General features: G+C 53.5%; 1 protein-coding gene and 1 long non-coding RNA gene across 3 annotated transcripts in view; one reads left to right on the forward strand and one right to left on the reverse strand.

Annotated features, from left to right (window-relative positions):
• The window catches only part of ADARB2 (adenosine deaminase RNA specific B2 (inactive)), a 416131-nt gene that overhangs the window by 359384 nt on the left and 35241 nt on the right, over window positions 1–21506 (forward strand). For both annotated transcript variants that reach the window (XM_058682030.1, XM_058682031.1), the window contains 3 exons: window positions 2004–2118; window positions 18164–18332; window positions 19215–19366. In XM_058682030.1, the coding sequence (XP_058538013.1) occupies window positions 2004–2118; window positions 18164–18332; window positions 19215–19366 (436 nt within the window). The remainder of the gene's footprint in view (window positions 1–2003; window positions 2119–18163; window positions 18333–19214; window positions 19367–21506) is intronic.
• LOC131483675 (uncharacterized) lies at window positions 14092–16462 on the reverse strand. Its single transcript, XR_009247859.1, has 2 exons — window positions 16188–16462; window positions 14092–14349 (listed from the first exon to the last, which is right to left on the reverse strand). It is a non-coding gene; the product is annotated as an uncharacterized LOC131483675 (long non-coding RNA).

Below are 21506 nucleotides of genomic sequence, written 5' to 3' on the forward strand. Positions count from 1 at the left end.
ACACTCTGTGAAAAACTGCTGCCCTCTCAGTTACAGCATGAGCGGGGACGAGCCATGACAAGGAGAAATGGTGTGAATGTGGCCCCAAAAAGGCATGCCCATGTCCTGCCCCGGAGCCCGTGCCTGGGTCTATGCGGATGTGAACTGAAGGAACCGAGGTGAGCTCATCCTGGATGAGAGTAGCCCTAAACCCAGTGACAGGCATCTTGTAAGAGACAGAGAAGGAGAGGCAGACACAGAACAGACGCCGCATGATGATGGAAGCAGAGACAGGAAGGACATGGCCGCAAGCCCAGGGATATGTGGAGCCCCCTCCCGGAAGCTGGAGGAGGCGGGAAGGACCCTCCCTGGAGCCTCAGGAGGGAGAATGCCTCAGATTACTGTCTCCAGAGCCAGGCGGGAACAGATTTCTGCTGTTCTGAGGTCTCCAGTTCCAGCTGCCCCAGGACACCCACACCCAGTGCGCCTGGGACACGTACCCACTCTCTCTGGACCTCCATCTTCGGGTCACACAGGACAGGACGGTCCCCAGGATTTGTCTTGCCCATGACTGACTCCACAGTGCCCAGGGGAGGTGAGGCACCTCACCCAGCAGCCTAGCTTCCTCTGGGGCCAAGCCAGGAAAGACCTCCCAGCACACACGCCCCATGCCCAGCAGGCCCCACCCATCACACCTGTATGGCACCCGCCACTCCAGGCTTCGGCAGCAGCCACAGCAGCACAGGGAAAAGCGCCGAGCCCGCAGCGGCACTGGACAAGCGGCCGCCAAAGCCTCAGTGTCGTCGCTGCACGTTTCCAGCATCCGAGAGGCAGGCTGTTTCTGTATCAACATGTTTCACCGCCCGTAAATGCGTTTTTTTAAAGCGGTCTCTTTCGCATCTTTGCCAAGACCTGTTCCTGTCTGCAGCACAATGTGCAGACGCCTGGCGGGAAATGAACGTCCGTCCTGTCACAGAAACGAGCCACTTGCCCACCTCGCAGGTAAGCGGATGCTGGACGGGGCTACAGGAAGATGCCACCAGTGTCTGCAGCGACCAGGGAAATGATCATTAGTAACAACGATGGTGATGAACGAAGAACACTTAGGAAGCCCACGGCAGCACACCCAGCATTTCAGACACGTGAGTGCATTGAATCCTCATGGAAACACCATCAGCTCAAAACAAAGAGGACTACCTTATAAAATGGGCCCTCGTGACTCACACCACATCTCTGCCTCCAGTGCCGTGAAGGGCACTGCATCCCAGCCTGCCTCCTGCAGCAGAGAAGCGACACGGCCACCGTGGGGCCATGTCGGAGGGAGAAGGGTGACGAGAAAACCACATCCGTGGACCACGTCGGCCTTGTCACTGCAGATGAGCGGCTTCAGTAGGGATGCGGGTCACACTAGGAAAATTTCAACACGTGGGGTTATGTCAACTCAGTGTGTGTGTGTGCGTGTGTGCGCGCACGCTGTCCGAATGTATTTGTGCACAGCTGTGCATATGCACGTGTGTGGGTACGCACTGTGAATGTGTCTCTGTGAGTGCTCGTGTGCGCAGAAATGTGAAGGCAGACTGTGGGTTAGCAGGGAGCAGCTCAGCCAGGAGGCACTTGAGATCGTAGGGTACTTAGAAACTGGTTCCACAACCCCGAAGACAGGGAACCAAGTGTGTGGTTTGTGCAAGCCCCCAGCTCCACTCAGGGTTCTATGAAACAAGAATCCCAGAAGGACAGCCCCAGGCTGGCCCCTCCAAGGGGCAGGGGAGGGTGGGAGTGTCTGTGGCCTCCCACGGGCAGGCTCTGCCCAGACTCGGGGCCAGGCTTGGGGTCCTCCCCCACAACCGTGGCCTGCCACCGGTTCGGTGTAATATCTGGTTCTTTCCCCAGGCCATGGGGTCGTAGGATAGTGGGCATGGTGTCGTCTGGACACCGCACATGGGGACGTGTCTTGGAGGAGGAGGGAGGCCAGGCCACCGCCCACGCTCAGCCGTCAAAGAGGCCCTGGTGCTTGTGTCTTTCAGGAATTCGCAGACTCCGTGTCCCAGCTGGTCACACAGAAGTTCCGCGAGCTGACCGTGGGCCTGGCGTCCGCGCACGCCCGCCACAAAGCACTGGCAGGAATCGTCATGACCACAGGTAACACCTCTTGTTTTCCCCGTGGGAACCTCACGTGCAAGGAGAGGAGATTTAGTGTTTGCCTGATCTTGGGAGCAAGACAAATCCCTCTTCCACACGAAGACGCCAACAACAGAAACAGGAATAGGACCAGGGAGCTCTGTGACCAGAGTAGATGGTCAGCAGAGCCGTGCCACCAGTGGCCGTAAAGCCCACCACTCAGAGCCGGCTCTGCCCACGCGCCTCGGGTCCCGCCAAGAAGGGCCACGTGAGGACCTGGCCTGTGTTTCCCATTAGGCTCCCAAGCCGCAGTGGAGAACGCCGGGCACGTTGGTGTTGATAGCACTGGAAGCCAAGGTCAGGCCCAGCCGCCGACCGGTGCCGTGGGCGGGTGGGTGAGGAGGCTGCCCTCGGGTGCCTGCATCTCCTCTGCACAGGGAGTCTGAGTCCCCGCCAGGTGCCAACCCCAGCACAGGACATGGGGCGCTCTCCTTCCTGCCAAATGGATCGCAGACGTGGCACCCGCCCCACACGAGCGGCAGGACGGGAGGGGAACTTCCAGACCGCAGAGAAGGTCGCGGCCTGGGACAGCCAGGGCAGGAGAGGCGATAGCTGATTTTCAGCAATCGGTTTTAGTGAAAGCGTCTCATTACTAGCCTATGAATAGTAACTAACCGGCTGGTTGTTTGAATCCTACTGTTTCTGGCTCCACAGCTCGGCACGAGTTGGTAGCGACCTGCTCAAAATGATTACTGCAGAAATAACTGACTTTGGGCTAGGTTTCACACAGAGACTTTGCGTGTCTACACAAAGACTATCTATCTGATGACAAAACAGATTTCGGTTAAAAATCCATTAAAACCAGATAGTCGGCATCGTTTTCCTATCATCCCAGCCCCGGGGGGCCCAGTGTGAGGATGCCGGGGGAGCGGCAAAGCCACTCAGGATCCCATGTCCTTTCCATTCAGGGCATCTTAGTAAGATGGAAATAAAAGTGCCACCCCCACCCCCCCACCACCTGCTGTTATTTGGTGAGTAGGATGAGGCATATGAAATGCTTTGAAAGGTAACAACTACTGTAGGAAGACAACGTGCTGAGGCCAAGGCAATTCAGTTTTGTCAACAATACCACAGTGTCCAGTGCCTCCGTTCGGCCCTAGTCACCGACACCTGCCCCCTCTTGTACGTGCACAAAGATCTGTCTCCTTGTAGAAAATGGGATATTCTAAGTTGAGGGCTAGGACTCCACCTCCATTGAGATCATTCCTGCTGGACATGGCCATTCTTTTCTCCAGCCAGCCAGCAGCCCAGATGCCTCTACATGCCCGGCACCATTCTGCACACTAAGGGGGTGCCAGGAAAGAAGAGTCCCCACTTTAGGACATGATCTAGGAAACCATGAGAGGTGCTAGAGTCCAAAAACAGTCGCTTGGGTTTGAATCCCAGCCCCACCTTCAATTAGCCATGACTATAGGTCAATCAGCCTCTCTGCAACTTAGAGGGAAAAAAGAAGGAAGGAGGGAGGGAGGGAGGGAGGGAGGGAGGGAGGGAGGGAGGGAAGAAGATAAAGAAGGAAGGAAGAAGGAAGGAAAAAGGAAGGAAGAAGGGAGGGGGGAGGAGGGGGAAGGAGGGAAGGAGGGATGGAAGGAGGGAAGAGGGAGGGGAGGAAGTAAAGAGGAAGGGAAAAAAGGAAGGGAGTGGGAAGGAAGGAGGGAGGGGAGGAAGAGAGGAAGGAAGAGGGAGGGGAGAAAGGAGGGGAGGAAGGAAGGAGGGAGGGAGGGGAGGAGGAAGGAAGGAAGGGGAGTAATATTTTGCAAAGATTCGTGGGAAAACAGCATGTAAAAGTGGTCAGTGAATACACCATTTTATGTGCTGACAATTTACCTGCATGAACAAAATTTATTCTATTAAGTGCAACTGTACAAAGTGAAGTTTCACTAATTAGTAACTTTAAACGTTGAAGAATAAATTGCTGAAATTTACTTTCCTGTTATAAAGAGAAGATTTAATAAACATGTTGATTAACAAGACATTAGGGAGATGTGTGCAGAATTGACAAGTATTTTCTTTAATCACTGACTTAAAGCTGATGTGACACTTGACCCCAGTCCTAGTACAGGTATTTAAGCTAATGCCTAGGAAGCTCCAAGAGGGAAGGTTGTTCTGGCTCGAGTTCCCATCTGTGTACAAAGTTGTAAAAATGCAGTGATTCCGCAGGAAAACAGGACTCAGAGGCCCGTCCACTTCTAGGTGGGCGAGACTCAGCCCCTGCAACGTGCTTGCCCTTGTGTGGCCATCAGGAGAAATCTGATTGCAAAAACATACACCTGCGAATAGAACAGCTTTTACTTTTATCTAAATGATGCAGTCACTGGTCAAAACTCCAGAAGAGAGCTCGGGTCGAGACACGGCGCTCTCCTGCCAGCCCCTCAGGGAAGCCGTCACTCATGGTCTATTTGTGTCCTCGCAACTCTCAACACTATCGGTTCCGTGTTCACTGTTTCAATTCTGAGTAATACTGATCTGCACCATTACAATCGGACACTTTTTTTAGTTTTCATGATATTTGTAATATTTGTAGTTTTAGATAATATGCTTTTACTTCTTGTCCTACAAGCGGAGATGATTTATCTTTACTTTGTGCTCTGCCTTGCAAGTGGCCTTGTATCACTGTACGTGTATATCTGTATTATCGTATAACGATACTGTACTTGTACTCTCCGCCATACTGAAGTCTTCCCTACTCCGTCCAGTCATCTGAGGTTGGAAACCAGCACTTGGCCTCCACGCAGTCAGGATGCTGTAGGGCCCCAGCGCCAAGCACGGGCTGACCTAGGGTTGCTGTGCTGTCACCAGACTGTGTCCTGAGAGCAGTATCATCCAGTCTTACAGATTCTCCTTCTGCCACCACTCAAAGCCATGTCACATTTAGGATCGGCCCAAATCTGTAGCTAGACTTCCTTAAAGACCTTCTGAGGTAGTGTGTGTGTTTTCCAGAACGCTCAACTTTCTTCTGTTTCGCTGAAAAGAAGGAAGTGCCTGCAAGTCCCTGTGTCTGTGGACAGGTCCACACCCTCCCCCAGCTGTGACTGTGCCCCCAACACACACGACACCTCTTTCTCCTCCCTTCTCCCTGTCTGACAGGTGCAGCCTCAAGAAACACTTTAAAACGCGTGGGGAACAGAAACCAGCAGGCTCGCTCACCAGGCAGTGTCCTGACTGTGCCTCTCTTATTACTGGAATAGCTTTGCTTAGGGAGAATTCCACACTGAAAATTATTTTCCCTGCACATCTGGAGGGGATTTTTCTATTATCGCTTACCAATGTTTCTAACTAGAAACATCCGGCTGACAACTTTGCCAGATCACCCCCACCCCACCCAAGGAAGGGAAAGGGTCCTTTCTTAAACTGAATGTTTTAGGGGTATCGGGGGGGGGGGGGGCTCATTCGGTTAAACCTCCAACTCTTGATTTTAGCTCAGGTCATGATCTCATGGTTTGTGAGTTCAAACGCAAAGCGCAGAGAGGGCTCTGCGCTGATAGTGTGGAGCCTGCTTGGGATTCTCTGTCTCTCCCTTTCTCCTTCTCTCTCTGCCCCTACTCCTGCTCGTTCTCTCTCAAAATAAATAAAAATAAACTTTAAAAACAAATAAATAAACTGAATGTTTTCTAATTTCACAAGAATGTGTGCATGTGGGAGCCATGCACCCACCCTGATTTATTTAAGCTGTTGTTTCTGCACTGTTTCCTTCTATCATTCTGTTGATAAATTCCTTCCTTTACACACTTTTTGTCAAACATTCAGTATTCTGACTGAACCTTCGGTCTTACTTCCTGACGTCGTCTACCCTTTTCCTCTGTTCTTGGGCATTTCTGAAACGTCCCTGACCCTCTTCAACTGCCCGTCGCTTCTTAAATTTTTTTTAACATTTTAAAATTTATTTTTGAGAGACAGAGAGAGACAGAGCACAAGCAGGGGAGGGGCAGAGAAAGAGGGAGACAGAATCCAAAGCAGGCTCCAGGCTCTGAGCTGTCAGCACACAACCCAACATGGGGCTGGAACTCACAAACGGTGAGATCATGACCTGAGCTGAAGTCGGATGCTCAACTGACTGAGCCACCCAGGCACCCCTGCCTGTCGCTTCTTAATCTCTGCAATCTTCATCACTCATCACCTCAGGTTCTTCCCTTCTCCTGTTTTATTGAGGTGACGCTCCCCACAGGTCCCTGGGGAGACTCAGCAGCTGAGGCCTGGGCCTCCTCTGTGATGGAGCTTTGTTTACTGTCTGTCTCTGTCTCTTTTTGGCTTTTGTCTGAATATTCACATTCGTGAGAAAAATACTAGCTCAACTATCACCAGTGCAGCTCTGATTTCCTCTAGAATTGTATCCCTTTCCGGGGATACAGCGGAAGGTGGGGGCTCCCCCGATCAGAAGCCTCCTTGACCCAGGTGAGTCGGGACCAGACAAGGCCCCTTAAAAGTCACCCAGTGAACCCGCCCTTGGGGCCTGCTGGCTGGGTGCCTGCTTTCTCTGAGCCCACCCCGCAGGCCATTGCTCCCTTGTGACGGCTCCTCCCCGCGGTGCTGGGATGTCATCCTGCCCCTCCACGCCGCCACACACCCCCCAGAACCCTTTCCTTCGGTGGATCCCACGGGAGGAGAAGCAACATGTCACTCACTCCGACCTCCTGAACCGGAAACCTGGACACTGACCGTTTAGCCAAGTTGTCAAGCAACAGCTCTGTCTTCTCCTTTGTGAAGCAAGTCGGGTGTTTCCATGAGAAAGAGATTCTTGAAGGGGCCTTTAGTAATGATGATTTTCATTTGATATGCAAATTTACAATTTTGATAGCACTTTTGCACACACTAATCAAGTTAATTGCTACAACCCTGAGAAGTGGGAAAGGCAGGAATCTTAATTACGGCTTTTAAGAAACACAGACAAGGAGACCAAGAGGCTAGGTGCCTCTCCCGAGTCTCGGCAAGATGTGGGGGTCCCTTGAGACTGAGCACGAGGCGTCGTGCTGAGATGCTCGATCTTCGCCTGAAAATGACTTACTTCTAAGCTTGTTAAATAAACAACCAGAAGAAAGACTTTCCTGGTGTGTACTCTCCGAAGTTCATGCTCCAGCTCGTCTTCCAGTGGCCCGCCCTGCACAACACACCCGGAAGCTACGGCTTTGACAAACATCTGTCTGGTTTCAGCTGACGTTCAGCTATAACTGCTCACAAATGCCTGGGATTTAGGACTCCCCAGAAAAAAATGCACAACTCCTTGAAAACGGGACAGGGAAGAAAACGGTGAGGTCAAACTTCATGAAAACAGCCCAGAACAGCTCCATTCAGCACGTCAGAACCGTGTGGGCCGAGCAGGCCGGCCCGTCTTCCTGGGACAATCTCAAAGTCCCAAGCAACAACATGGAACGCGTGTTCCACTGTGTTTCAGAGTGTGTTGCTCTGAACCTAAAATGACCACGTGGGGTGAAGAAGTCTGCTTCTGGGATGTCGCGCCATGCTCTGGCAGGGTACGGAGCCAGCCACCAGGTAAGGCGGTCTTTGCCCCGATCCTCCCATGGCACCCAGTGCCCCAAAGGCCTCAGGGGGCTGGTCCCAGACCCTGCTGATAGGTGCAGAGGCAGGCGGCAGGGAGGAAGGTCCTGGTGTCCAGGCACGTCACCACGCGTGCGGCCCCGTCTTGTACAGTAAGGAGCATGTGCGACAATGATTTTTAGGCTTTGGTGTAGACGGTGAGGTCTAAACCACAAAACGCAGGGTGTATTTTACTGCTGAGCCTTGTGTAGCATGACTGCTGACATGTTTACGCTGAACGCCCCTCCTTAAAATGGAGAGAAGAGAAGAGCCCTCACTCACCCAAGTCGCCACAGGCCCAGCCTGTCTCCAGAGAAGCTCGCAGTGGGGGCCCCCCCGGAGAAGCCACCTGCGGAGGGGCAGCGGCTGACCTTGGCTAACCCCACACCAGACACCTGAGTCCTCGCTTCTCGCCAGACGCGCACAAGGAGACACAGACGGGGAGGAAGGCGGCAGTTCCGAACTCTCTCTCAAGATCGGGCGCCCCCGTCAAAGCTGTTCAAACACTTCGGCATTTTCCTCATCATGACATCACAACCTGGCAGGTAACTGCCCCCAAAGAGTTCGCCGGTGGAAGAAAACCGCACCCTGTTTTACTTCAAGGCATTTAAACCTCAACTTTATTCTAGTCTCTTAAACTATAATATTTTTGTGACGAATGAATGATTGGAACCTGTGGGATTATAATGCAGCAGCCATTCGCCTACAGCCCAGGGGGGTGTGGTCAGGTTGATTTTTAAGGGGTCCTTGAACACACTCTGTTTATCATCTGCTCCAAGAGTCCTCTCCTCATACAAAGAACATGTTTCATAGTCAACATAAGTAATAAAAGAACACATGGCTTTAATGACTTCTACCAGCGGATGTCACTAGTCTGGCTGCAGATCAGAGGAACCAATACCTGTGACACTAAAGGCCACAAATCACAGCATTTCTTTGGGATTCAACGGCCCCTGTCACAACTTTATACGATTCCCTTTCATCCTCAAAACCTTGACAGGACTAGTTTTGTCCCCATTTGCCACAGGAGACAGCAGACAAGCTCCTGTGACCCAAGTCTGAGGTCAGTAGCAGAAACAGGGTCACCCGGCTCCAAAGCTTGGGTCCCGGTGCAGGTCACATCCTGTGGCTTTATGTCCCCACCCGGCACTGCCATCCCCAGGGCAGCGCACAAAGCTTGTTCACACAGCTTACGAAATTTCCTCCTAAAGTCCACGCATCTGCAATGTTTAGAGAATACAGCCCTGCGGGATGGCTGTAAACCGAGACGCTGATGGGAGAAAAGTCTCCATCAAAAGTGAAAACGTTTCCTTCGGTCTTACCCATGGCCCTCCCACACAAGAGGTGCCTGAGCCAACATTTTTAAATGCACTTGATTTCAAACAAACTAAAGGAAATTTAAATGACAGAAACAGAAACAGAAACTGACAATAGGAAGGAACTGATTCGAAGGAAAAGAGATAATCAGGGTCTGACCAAGTGAGGACAGAGGCGAAAGGGTAAGCGCTTGGCAGCCTGAGGCAGACACTGCAGGGTGCCGGGTGGCTCCTGCTGGGGGACACTTCCCAATGGCTGGGCCCTACATCAAGGCTGGCCGTTGTCTCCACAGGAGATTATAGAAACCCTACTGCCGGGGTCATGACACTCAGTGGGTGCAGCGCTAGGAAACAGGGAGTCAGAACTCATTTCTACACCGCAACCTTGGGCAGTCTGCATGTGGGATAAATCCATAGTTTTGATATTCGCTTCTTGGATGCTGGTTGGTATATTTACCTTTATTCTCAGAAATGTAATCATTTCCCTCCAAAATCAGAGGTTGTGTTGTGAAAATTCCATTCAAGGTTTGAATGGGCTAAGAACCTCTCCTTCCCAGTTAAATAAACAAAAGTACATTCCAAACGATTGCCTAAAGTTGGCGCGCTGGGGCCAGGGTGCACTGGGGAGAAGCCCACCGACTTAGAAGTTTAGTGCATCAGATGGAGGCCAGCCAGAGAGCAAGCCAGCCCAGTCACCTTCCCACGACCCGGTACCGGCTTCCTAGTGGGGAGAGGCGACCGCGTCAGCTAGTGAGCAGACAGTCCAGTTCTCCCGGAACTGACCAGGGCAACGCAAGAGGCCAGCCAGGGAGAGACATTCACTCCAGTCCTGGAACTTTTCTCGACTGTCTTCCTCTGGGACAGAGTGCTGGTGTGCCTGCCTCCACTCACAGTGAACCACACTGAATCACCATGACAGAGACCTTCCAGAGCTCAGTGTCCCCAGCTGCCCAGCTGCAGTGTCCTCTGGGACCCGGCACATGCCCACGAGGTGGGGGCCAGGGCACCACAGCAAATAGGAGCGAACTGCTGTGCTGGGCTGCAGTGATACCCTTAGTCTCTGAGCCAGGAATCTCATGTCTTGAGCCAGCATCCCTCAGGCAGTAACGGGCTGACCTGCCACCTTGTACATCAGGTAAAGTCCCAGACCATGACCAACACCCTCCCAGAGTTTCTTTACACAAATGCAAGGAAACGCACACAAGAGGTACAGCCGTTACATCATTGCCCTGCCACTTGCTTTTTTCATGCAATGGTTTATTTTCCCTGCTGCTGGACACAGGCCCTGAGGAGGTGTGCTGTTACAAACACTACTGTGCCACATGGCTGTGTGCCCACATCGTTTTCACACACGGCTTATGAACGGATCACATAAATTGCCAGAAACAGAACTGCTGAGTCAAAGGGTACATGCATTTGTGAGTTTGTCATTCAAATGCACTCTATCCATAAATATTCCTGCCCCTGCTCATAAGGGCAGAGGCTACCCCACAGCCTTTCCAACTGTACGTTAATAAATCTTTAGATGTTGACCAACCTGATGGGTGAAAAACTGCGTCTCATTGTATTTTGAACATCATACTCTTTAAATCAGTGAGACTGCTTTTCCATATATTTAGGAACACTTTTTATTTACTTTCTGTGAAATGTTTTTATATAGCCTTTCACATTATTCTATTGGGATTTTTTTTTTCTAAAAGTTCTTTATATATTAGATACAAATTATTTGTGACAAACTGTATTTTTCCTGTTTTTAGTTGTCTTTTTACTGACTTTAGGATGTTTTTCTGTTGAGAATTATTTTATGCATTTGAATTTAGTGATTTTTACTACTTTGAGATTTTTAATTATAATTAGAAAGGTCTTTCACCTGCCAGATTTGTGAAGAGATTATCCCATGTTTTCTTCTAGCACATTGACATCTTTTCAGATTTTTTTTATTTTTAAGTAATCTCCACACCCAACATGAGGTTTGAACTCATGATCCCAAGATCAAGAGTCACACATTCTACCGAGTGAACCAGCCACGCACCCCCACGTCTTCTTTTTCTTAATAACCAAAGACCACAGTTTACATTCTTGGTGTTGTACATTCTGTGGGTTTGGACAAATGTGTAACAACATGGATCCACCATTACAGTGTCACACGGACTAGTCTCACTGCCCTAAGAACCCTCTCCATGTGTTCCGTCTCTTCACCCCACACTCCCCCCAGCCCTGTAATCATTGATCTTTTTCTGTCTCATACTTTCGCCTCTCCTGGAGCGTCATGTAGCTGCAGTCATACAGTGTGGAGCCCTAGGAAGGGAGTTGGCGTCCTTCACTTGGTAATAAGCATGCCAGTTTCCTCCATGTCTCTTCATGGTGTGAGAGCTCATTTCTTTTTAGTGCCAAATACTATTCTATTGTCTGGACGGGCCGCATCACCCGAACACTGTTCCACTGCCTGGGCGGACCACATCACCTACTAACAGAGAACATCTTGGTTGCTTCCAAGTTTGGGAGATTATGAATAAAGCTGCTGGAAACACCCATGTGTAGGTCTTCATTTTTTTGCACCTAAACCTTTGATCTGCCTGGAATTGGTCCTGGTGCATGGTGTAAGGTGAAGATACAATTTTATTTCTCAGATGGCTCTTCGGTTACTAGATAGCACTAATGGAATAGTGGCCCTTTGCCCCCGAGGTTTGAGATGCTATCACTGTATCCTACACCAACTTCCTGCATGACTTTGGGTCAATTTCTGGACTCTGCTCTGTTCCCCTTGTGGGACTTCATGCATCAGAACCATAGCAAGTTGTTACTGAGTCCTTGTAATCTGCTTGGTATCTCCCAGCTTTGTGTGCTACTATTGGTATTCTTTCCCAGAATTTCCTGGGTTTCCTACCAGAATCAACTTGCGTGGCTCAAATATAAATGACAGGACAAAACTATACTTTTCAACCCGATTTTCTTTGTCAGAAACAAAGCCCTAGTGCTGTTCCCGTCGGAACCATGTTAACCTCATCAATCACTTTAGAGAGGCTTCATGACGTCAGATCTTCCTGTCTGAGTATGTGGGACATCCACTTGTTCACGCTTTGTTGGTGTCTTGCGGGGGGAAGGGTAATGTTTTATTGGTTATTCGTCTTGATCATTTCTTGTTAAACTTATTCCTGTTATCTTGTTTGCTGCTGTAAACAGAGCGGTTTGTCCCTTACAGTCTCTTACCCGCTGTTGTGTGTACAGATGAAAGCTATTGATTTCTGTATATTAACTTGCACCCTATCCCCTTTCTGACTCTCTATTTCTAGCTGTATTCCAATTGGATTCTCCAGAGATTTCCACATATAAATCATAGCACGTTCAATAGCAACACTCTTACTTCTCCGTTCCAATTACTGTATCTCCAATTTCCTTCTCTTCTTGTGCTGGCTAATAACTTCAGCAAATGTTAAATAAGGAAGTTACCATGGGCATTCTTGCGGTATTCCTGGGCTCAGTGGACACCCCTCTAGTGTTTCCCCAGCAAGCATGACGCTGGGGGAGGGTGCATGTGCATATCCCTCTCTACCATGTATGTGAATATACCTGTCTCTACGTGTGTCTACACCTCTTTCTATATATTATATATGTGTGTGTGCCTGTGTGTATACCTCTGCCTACATATGTCTGTGTATGTGTGTACATCTCTCTATAACATGCATTTGTGTCTACATCCAACTCTCTGTAACATTGTGCATGTGTATATATCTCTCTATATAACATATATACCCCTATAACATCTGTGTCTGTATACACATCTCTCTATAACGTGTGAGTATATCTAAATCTTTATAACGTGTATGTGTGTGTATATACCTATGTAATATATACATATACATACATGTAAAATCACATTTAAAAATCCACCTATTTTTTATTGAGTTTTTACCAAAAGTAGTTGTTGGATTTTGTAGATGCCTTTTCAGTATCTGTAATTATAATCGTATTTTTGAATTGCATTTTGATTGAACCCATTTTTGCATTTCTGGAATAAACCACCCTTGTAGTAATTACTGTATTACTCTTTTCCTCCAATGCTTGGTGGTTAGAATTTTCAATACCTATAACTGAGGCTACCTGGAGTTTTCCTTCTGCACGTTCTCAGTCAGGTGGATAGATCAGTAACAGGCATTTCATGATAAAAATCATTTGAAGCCTTTCCTTGTCTTCATACGCTCTGGAACACTTTAAATAGCCTTGAAATTGTCTGCTACTTAAAGTTTGGTACAATTCTCCCACAAAACTAACTGGGCTTGGTGCTTTGCGGGCAGGGGCCTCTGACCACTTCTGTTCGTTCTGTATAACTCAGTATGGTTGTGTCTACTATGTCCATGCCTCATGTCGCCCTTCAGAGTAACAGTCACCACAACAGGGGCCACAGCTCAGCACCTGTGTCCCAGAGCACATGGCCTCTGTGGCACCTACAAGTTCCAGAGTTTTCTGTCAGATCAGCTGGAGACTAGACTCACGTGAAACCTTCTCTTTGCCTGGCTTCTTCCCTCACCCTCTCTGTTTCCATAATTGCCTTCTAAGAGCCTCCGAGAGAACTCAATGAATCACTGCCTGGGAAGCCCAGGCCCAGGCCCCGGCCGGCTTGTAGAGACCCCAAGCACAGAGTTCTCTCCCTTCCCCTCCCCCTGATGACATTCTGTGTGCAGATTTTCATGATATTTACCACATAATACCTTATATTGTAGACATTTCTGTGTCTGAATCATCTCCCCAAATTCATGATAAATCCTTTGAAGAGTAGGACTGTGGCATGTGGCATGGAATGGCACACAGGAGGTGAAGAAGCAAATAGTGTGTCTCTAGGGGCACATAACTACACTGAATAAGGCAGAGCCCGGAGTCCAGAGAAGTGAGGATTAATGAAGGGTGAAGGGACAGCAGTTTCTGTTTCTACAGCTCCAACTTCCACAGAATCAAGAGAGGAGAATCAGACCGGCCCTCAAGAGAAATGGGGACAAGTCCCAAACCGTCCTCCGTTGCTAAGCTATCGGGCACGTGCACAGACATCTGAAGGTGGAAAAACTAAGGAAACCATTGTAAACGTTACTTTCCATTACTCTAAATACCTGCTTTAATTAAGCTGGGATCTGCAAAGCCATTTCTCCGTCAAGCTGGCTCGTCCACAACAGGCTCCACCGGATAACCACCTTTGCTAGAATTCGGCTCCCTGGCAGCTGGCCGGCCTTATCCCCTGGGACAAGGGCCTATTGATCGATGACTCTCGGGTGCCCCCCAAGCGAGTGCCAGGATGCTGCAGGCAGTGGAATGGGAGCAGCTGATCTGGGGGCTGCTTTCAAACATTTCACCAGTCCTGGGGAAGAAACCACAGGGGGTTAATCGGATCCTATGTTCCCTCTTCTCAGAGCAGCGCAGCTGACTGTGTGACCAGAACAAAAGAAGTGAGCATCCAATTGTTTCCTGAGATGTCCACAAACCCACATCTCACATGGAGGGGGCCAGCGAGGGCCAGCCTGGCCAAGGCACTAGGCAGTCTGGGGCCACAGAAACGGAGACGGAGGAAGGAAGGAAGGAAGAAAGGAGTAGAATGGACGGACACGCAGAAAGAAACACTGCTGCATCCCATCCATCCATCAGGCAGTCTCGCCTTAACACACAGAGGGCCCCCTGGCCCCCTCCCCCACTGCACACACAGAGGGCCAGTCTCCTGACCGCAGGGGGATGTGTGGTGCTCCCCCACTCCACATCTTTCCTTCTTTTTTCCTCTCCTGTTTGAAAGGTCCTCCTTTCAAAAGAAGGACCCACACTTACGGGGCAGGCACGGGCAGATGTCATCTGGGCTTGAGAACTAAGTTCTGAGGGACTCAACAGAGCAATACCACCATCTGCTACCCTGTCGGGTATCTGCTGACCATACGCAGCACAGAATTCAGGACCCCACAAGCTGCAGGTGGGGTCCTTTTTTTTGCTTAACAGGTGCATCTGGCTTATGGTTTCCTGACACCATCTTCCCATGCAGCACCTGGAAATCAGATTTGTTACTAACTCAGGAAAACTGACTGGATTGTCCCAGGTGACCCATCCAATTGTGCGGACTCTCCGGGGAGACCCTTCTTGAAATATTTTGTGGCAATTCTGACTCCTGAAGGAATCCACCATCTACATGAAGAGAAAATATGGCTACATCCGTGGACCCATAAGCCCATTAGGTCAGTGCATTGAGCAGCCGAGCTTCACCCAACCAGGAATACCCACTGTGTGACCTACTGAAGGGGAGGCACAAGCCACCTGCGTGGGGCCAGCAGCTGGCTCCCCCACGCCTCCGAGCCCCCACAATGGGGGAGTGGACACCCCAGGCCCGTTTGGACTGAAGGCGCAGCTTCAGTACAAGGGAGGAAGTCACAACATTTATTACTCACAGGTCTCAGCAGCCTAGGTGCAGGGGGCACAGGGGACACAGGGGTATAGAGTGTGCCGGGGGCACAGGGGTACCGGGGGTGCAGGGGGAACGGGGTGGGGGGTACAGAGAGAGCAGGGGGCACAGGGGGTACAGAGGGTACAGGGAGCCAGGGGGTGCAGGGGGCACAGCCACAGGAGACACAGAGAGCGGGTACCAGCACCGCTTACTCACAGGGTCACTCACTTTCCTCAGCTCCACTCCGAGCGTTTCCTTAAAAAGGGCCCCGGAACAGCCCGACGGGGAGCGTAGGGGGCGAATCGGGAGCCGGATCCGGCTGTGCAGTCAGGACAACAAACTCGGCCTGTGGTCTTCCAGGGCCCCCCTAAATGCAGGTGACCCACCACTTGCGAAAACGGGACTTTGGGGTTCGTTCTTAAGGTTTCTTTGGTTTTGTTCCCCGTTCTTGCAGAGAATGTCGTTGGACTGTGGTCACAACGAGCACTGTCCTGAGACGGTTAAATCAAGGAGCCTCCACCGTGGGAATGACCCATCCGCTCCCGGCCTCAGGAGGCCCCCGCAGGCCCCTCACCCGCGCAGGGACGGGAGAGGGGGTGGCGGGGAGACGGTGCCGGGGCCCCTCGGGACCCCCGCCAGCCCCTCACCCACGCAGGGACGGGGGGAGGGGGGGGGGGGACAGAGCTTCACATACACTCCCCCCCGCCACGGAGTTCCTGCCTGTGCTGCGGCTCTTTAGGAACAACAGCCTGGTGGCGCCCCAACAGGACACTCACCATTTGCACGCCGTCTGTGACCGCGGCCGCGCGCATTGCCCTCAGGTCCCGCGGCTTCCACGTGGCTCCTGAACTGCGGCGGTGAAGCGAGGCGGCGCTGGTGGGGGATGGGGTGGCTCCCACTTCTGCGCCGGGCCGGAGAGGGGGCGGCCCCACCACACACCCCAGGTCCCCGGCCCTGAAATGCAATTGTCACCGGGGCCTCGGGGCCCAGGGCGCCGGGCCTGTGACGCAGGCACGTGCCCGCCCCGCAGGCCCCGGTCGGTCGCGGCGGCCCCACGCGGGGAGCCGGGGCAGACGGTAGCTCCGGGTCAGCGTGCGCGGGTGCGTCGTCCGCCCCGCCCCCGCCTGGCTCCCGGCACCACCCCCCACCCCCGCCCCCATGCTCGACACGCCCCCACCAGCCAATCCCAGCCCGCGCGGCGGGGCGCGCGGGGCGGGTTTCCGGGCGGGCGTCAGCCGGGGCCTCTGGGCGCGGCCCGGCCACGTGCTCCGGGCCCGGCCCTCGAAGCGAAGCGTCGCGGCCGCCGGAGCGCCAGCGGGCCGCCAGACCGCCCGGCCGGTGTCCGTCACACCCGCCTCCGCGGGGCGCTACTCGCGAGAGTGGGCAGCCCCTCCGCGTGCGTCCGGAATCGGCAGGGGCACGCTCGGGCGCCCCCGCGGGTCTCGAGTTGGGCAGTAAGGAGTCCTCGGGACGGAGCTTTCTGCTGGCCGTCCCGTCCCCGAGCCGGGTGGGCCCGAGACCCCAGGCACCTGTCGTTAAGTGCGGCCCCCGTACCCGGCCCGCGGTGTGGTGCCCGTTCATACGGGGCTTCCAGGCTGGGGCCGCCAGGGTCCCGTGAGGGGAGGGCGGCCTCGCTCCTGCACGGGGGTCCGACGGGAGGGGTGTGATGGGGGATCTGACGGGGATTCTGACGGGGGTCTGACGGGGGGCAGGGTCTGACGGGGGGGATCTGACGGGGGGGGTCTGATGGAGGTCTGACGAGGGGCGCATCTGACGGAGGTCTGACGGGGGTCTGATGGGGGGTCTGACGGAGGGGGTCTGACGGGGGCTCTGATGGGGTCCGATGGGGGATCTGACGGGAAGGGGGGTTCTGACAGGAGTCTGACAGGGTCTGATGGGGGTCCTGACGGGGTTCTGACAGGAGCCTGACCGGGGTCTGACGGGGGTTCTGATGGGGTCCGATGGGGGATCTGACGGGAAGGGGGGTTCTGACAGGAGTCTGACAGGGTCTGATGGGGGTCCTGACGGGGTTCTGACAGGAGCCTGACGGGGGTCTGACGGGGGTTCTGATGGGGTCCGATGGGGGATCTGACGGGAAGGGGGGTTCTGACAGGAGTCTGACAGGGTCTGATGAGGGTTCTGATGGGGTTCTGACAGGAGCCTGACGGGGGTCTGGGGGTGTTGGTCCGACGGGAGGTCCGACGGGGAATCTGAGGGGGGTTCTGACAGGGGCCTGACGGATGGGGATTCTGACGGGCGTCTGATGGGGGTTCTGATGGGGTCCGATGGGGGATCTGACGGGAAGGGGGGTTCTGACAGGAGTCTGACAGGGTCTGATGGGGGTCCTGACGGGGTTCTGACAGGAGCCTGACGGGGGTTCTCATGGGGTCCGATGGGGGTCCGATGGGGGATCTGATGGGAAGGGGGGTTCTAACAGGAGTCTGACAGGGTCTGATGGGGGTTCTGACAGGAGCCTGACGGGGGTCTGACGGGGGTTCTGATGGGGTCCGATGGGGGATCTGACGGGAAGGGGGGTTCTGACAGGAGTCTGACAGGGTCTGATGAGGGTTCTGATGGGGTTCTGACAGGAGCCTGACGGGGGTCTGGGGGTGTTGGTCCGACGGGAGGTCTGACGGGGAATCTGAGGGGGGGTTCTGACAGGGGCCTGACGGATGGGGATTCTGACGGGCGTCTGATGGGGGATCTGACGGACGGGGTCTGATGGGGGTCTGATGCCCTCTCTGTCCCCCAGGCTTGGACGTCAGGCAGGCACAGGTCATCGTCCTGTCCTCAGGCACCAAGTGCATCAGCGGCGAGCACATCAATGACCAGGGACTGGTGGTCAATGACTGCCACGCAGAGATCGTGGCCCGGAGGGCGCTGGTCCACTTCCTGTACGCACAGCTGGAGCTACACCTCAGGTAAGCAGCAGCCCCAGGGACGGGCCTGTGTGGACAGCCGTCTGCCCACAGCACATTGGGACCCAGACGGTGCGTCCGCTGAGCGCTGGCCAGGCTGAAGTGCCAGGCCTCCTTCTCCTCCGGCCTCCCTCCTGGGGCACCCGCTCGCCCACGGGTGGCTGCAGCAGATGGTCTGCAGGGTGCACGTGCCCCGCCTGCCCACACGTACAAACACGCCTGGTAACAGACTTATCCCCCCACTAATGGGGACTGTTCAGGCCCAAGCGGCCACCACAAAACACCACAAGCTCCCAATCACTCACAGCTCTCGCTGGACGTCCAGGGTTCAAGGGGCAGCAGGTCTGCTGTCTGATGAGACGCTGCATCCTGGGTCACAGGCAGTGTCTTCTCCTGTGTCCTCCTCATGTGGGGAAGGGGTGAGGGGGCGCCCTGGGGTCTCCTTCATAAGGACACTAATCCCATCATGGGGGCCCCACCTCATGGCCTCCTCCCCCCGCCAGAGGCCCCACGTGCTGACACTGACATCCTGGGGTGCAGGACTCCAGCATATTAAGTTGGGGGACACGAACGTCCAGCCTCTAGCAAGGTGGTCGCCCAAGGGCAGTGTCTCCACACGACTACAGCACCCCACAAACCCAGCCACAGGCATCTGGAGTGGTGCCCTCTTGAGGCCGGACACATGGCTGGGGACACAGAACAGAACTGCTGTCCCTGGGTCCCCCTTCCCCATTTCACTGCCACCTGCTCTAGACGCAGTAGGCAGAGGGCAACAAGAAAGACACGGGGAAATAAGACACAAAATAAGATGCAAAGGCATCGGCCCAATGGGCGCCTTTCCTGTTGGTTCATAATGAGTGACGAGGACCCTCTCTCTGACCCTAGCAAGCGGCGGGAGGACTCAGAGCACTCGATATTCGAACGGTCCAAGGACGGCGGCTACCGGCTGCGGGACAACGTGCTGTTCCATCTCTACGTGAGCACGTCCCCCTGCGGAGATGCCAGGCTGCACTCACCCTATGAGATCACAGCCGACCGTAAGACACAGCCCCCTCCCCTCCACCGGCCCCCGGGCCAGGCCTTCTGTGCTGAGCATGCTCACTTGTGTGGCCTGGCTGCCCCCTCAGCCTCCAAACCCTCCTGTGAATCGCCCACATCACTGAGAGCAGGGTGGCTTGAAAAGCTAAAATTAGCTATTTAATTGCTATGGTTCTCTGCCTCATTTCAGTTGATCAGCGGCCCCTGCCCCACTCTGCACAAGAGAGGGGAGGAGATGGGGAGAGAATTACACAGAGAAAGAGCAGGTCCAGGTGGCTTTGCTCACCTGTGTTTGCAGCTTTGCCCAGAATAACGCTGAGCGTGTTTATTTATGTGTAACTAAGCCAGCAGTGGGTGTCGCCCCGGGTAGCAAACCCCGGTGTGAGTGCTGGGCAGGACCTGCCCTCTTGAGCGTTTGGTCAGAGCAGATGTGGACAGATGGGGTCCACCCAACAGAGGGGACGCTGTGTTCTGGAGTGCGGGGACACAGCTGGCCTCTCCTGTGTGGGTCTGATGACATCAGCATCTCGGGAAGAGTGTTCAGCTGGTGCAGAGTGCCAGTAAATTCTCTTCCTGATATTATTCGTGCGTGCAACATGTACTGTGCGTGCATGCACCCCCACACATGCACACACATGCACATGCACACACAGACCCCTCCCAAAAGCAGCACCAGGCAGACCGTCTGAGGCAGGCAGTGAAATTAGACGCGTATATTGTGAGGTATCTGCTCCCAGTAAAGACGCTGACTCATCCTGGGAAATCTTCAGTTGAGGTGCAGCAGACGAGACACACGTAGGGAAGGTTTATTTTTGGCATCTGATTTCCCCCACGGAAGGCTGCGTTTGTGTTCTAATTGCCAGTGGAAGGACAGAGAAGCACTTTCTGAATGCCCAGGCTTTGCTGAGATAAAGCAGGTGCAGAGGAAGAGCACTTTTGAGAAACCCTACGTGTGCTGAGCTTAACCTAGTTCTCTAACACGGATTGCAGCCTGTCCAAAAAGATCCATTCCCCTTTCCTCCAGATTTGCTCCAAGACCCTCACTCTCCCCTGTGGAGAGTGGTCGGGGAGATCCCCATAGTGTGGCTCTGAGTAACAGTGTCACCCCTCTCTTCCCCCATGGTTGCTGGAACCCAACAGCACAGCTGGGGTGGATTAGAAACAACAGGCATTGGCTGCCCACAATCTGGGGACGGGGAGTGCAGGACCCAGTGTCTGGGGGAGCCGCTGTATCCTCACGTGGGTGGGGAGGTACGGGGGCTCTGCAGGGGCTCCCTCCCAAGGGCAGTGATCAATCGCATCAGGGGGGCCCCTCATGGCCTCATCACCCCCAGAGGCCCCTCCTCTTGACTCCATCCCCTTGGGGCTGGGGCTTCAACACAAGAGTTGGTCTAAGTTGTGTGTCCAACACAAACGTCCAGCCCAGAGCCACACCCTATGGAAAGCAAATGCAACTGAGAGTCAGGATAAGGGAGCTCCCTAAATATAGGGGCCTTTTGGGGAGCTTCCCCGGGAGCTGGCAGGTGACAGCAGGCACCCCCCCCCAGGGGTAGAGCAGGGACCCTTCACTGTCACACATCCCAGAGAAAGGAGGAGAAACAGCATGGAACAGATTCATTTTTCCTGGAGGGTTCATCAAGCTGCATCTCCAGGAGACCGGCTTCCTGTATAAAACTGTGAACTGTGCTCCATTAGACAGCTGCTTAGAACTGTCTTTCCATTTGCTCCCAAAAGTCTGGCGTCATGAAGACCCAGGAGCCCTGAGGTCTGGGAGGAGAGGTCTGGCAGAATGTTCAGGGCCAGCCCTAATTTACCCGCTTCCTCCTGAGGCCGGCATGGCCAAGTGGAGACAGCCTGAGACCCACTGTGTCCCCTTGCCTCTCTGCGCCCAGCACCCACCACGGCCTCCCAGCTCCCCCCCCCACCCCACCCCGGTTCCAACTTGCAAAGCCAGTGGTTCAGAAAAACAAACAAATACATCCTCAGATGCACCCTGGGGCTCACTTCCTGACACAGAAGTCTTTTATTTCATGGTGCTTTTAGAAGTGGCAGGTGCTGCTAGGAAGAAAATAGAGCATCTTCCTCACATTTTTACCACAGATATGCCAGGCAGGAACGAGCTGCTGCTGGGGCTTATTT

Source organism: Neofelis nebulosa, chromosome 8 (assembly GCF_028018385.1).
Source record: "Neofelis nebulosa isolate mNeoNeb1 chromosome 8, mNeoNeb1.pri, whole genome shotgun sequence".
NCBI lineage: Eukaryota > Metazoa > Chordata > Mammalia > Carnivora > Felidae > Neofelis > Neofelis nebulosa.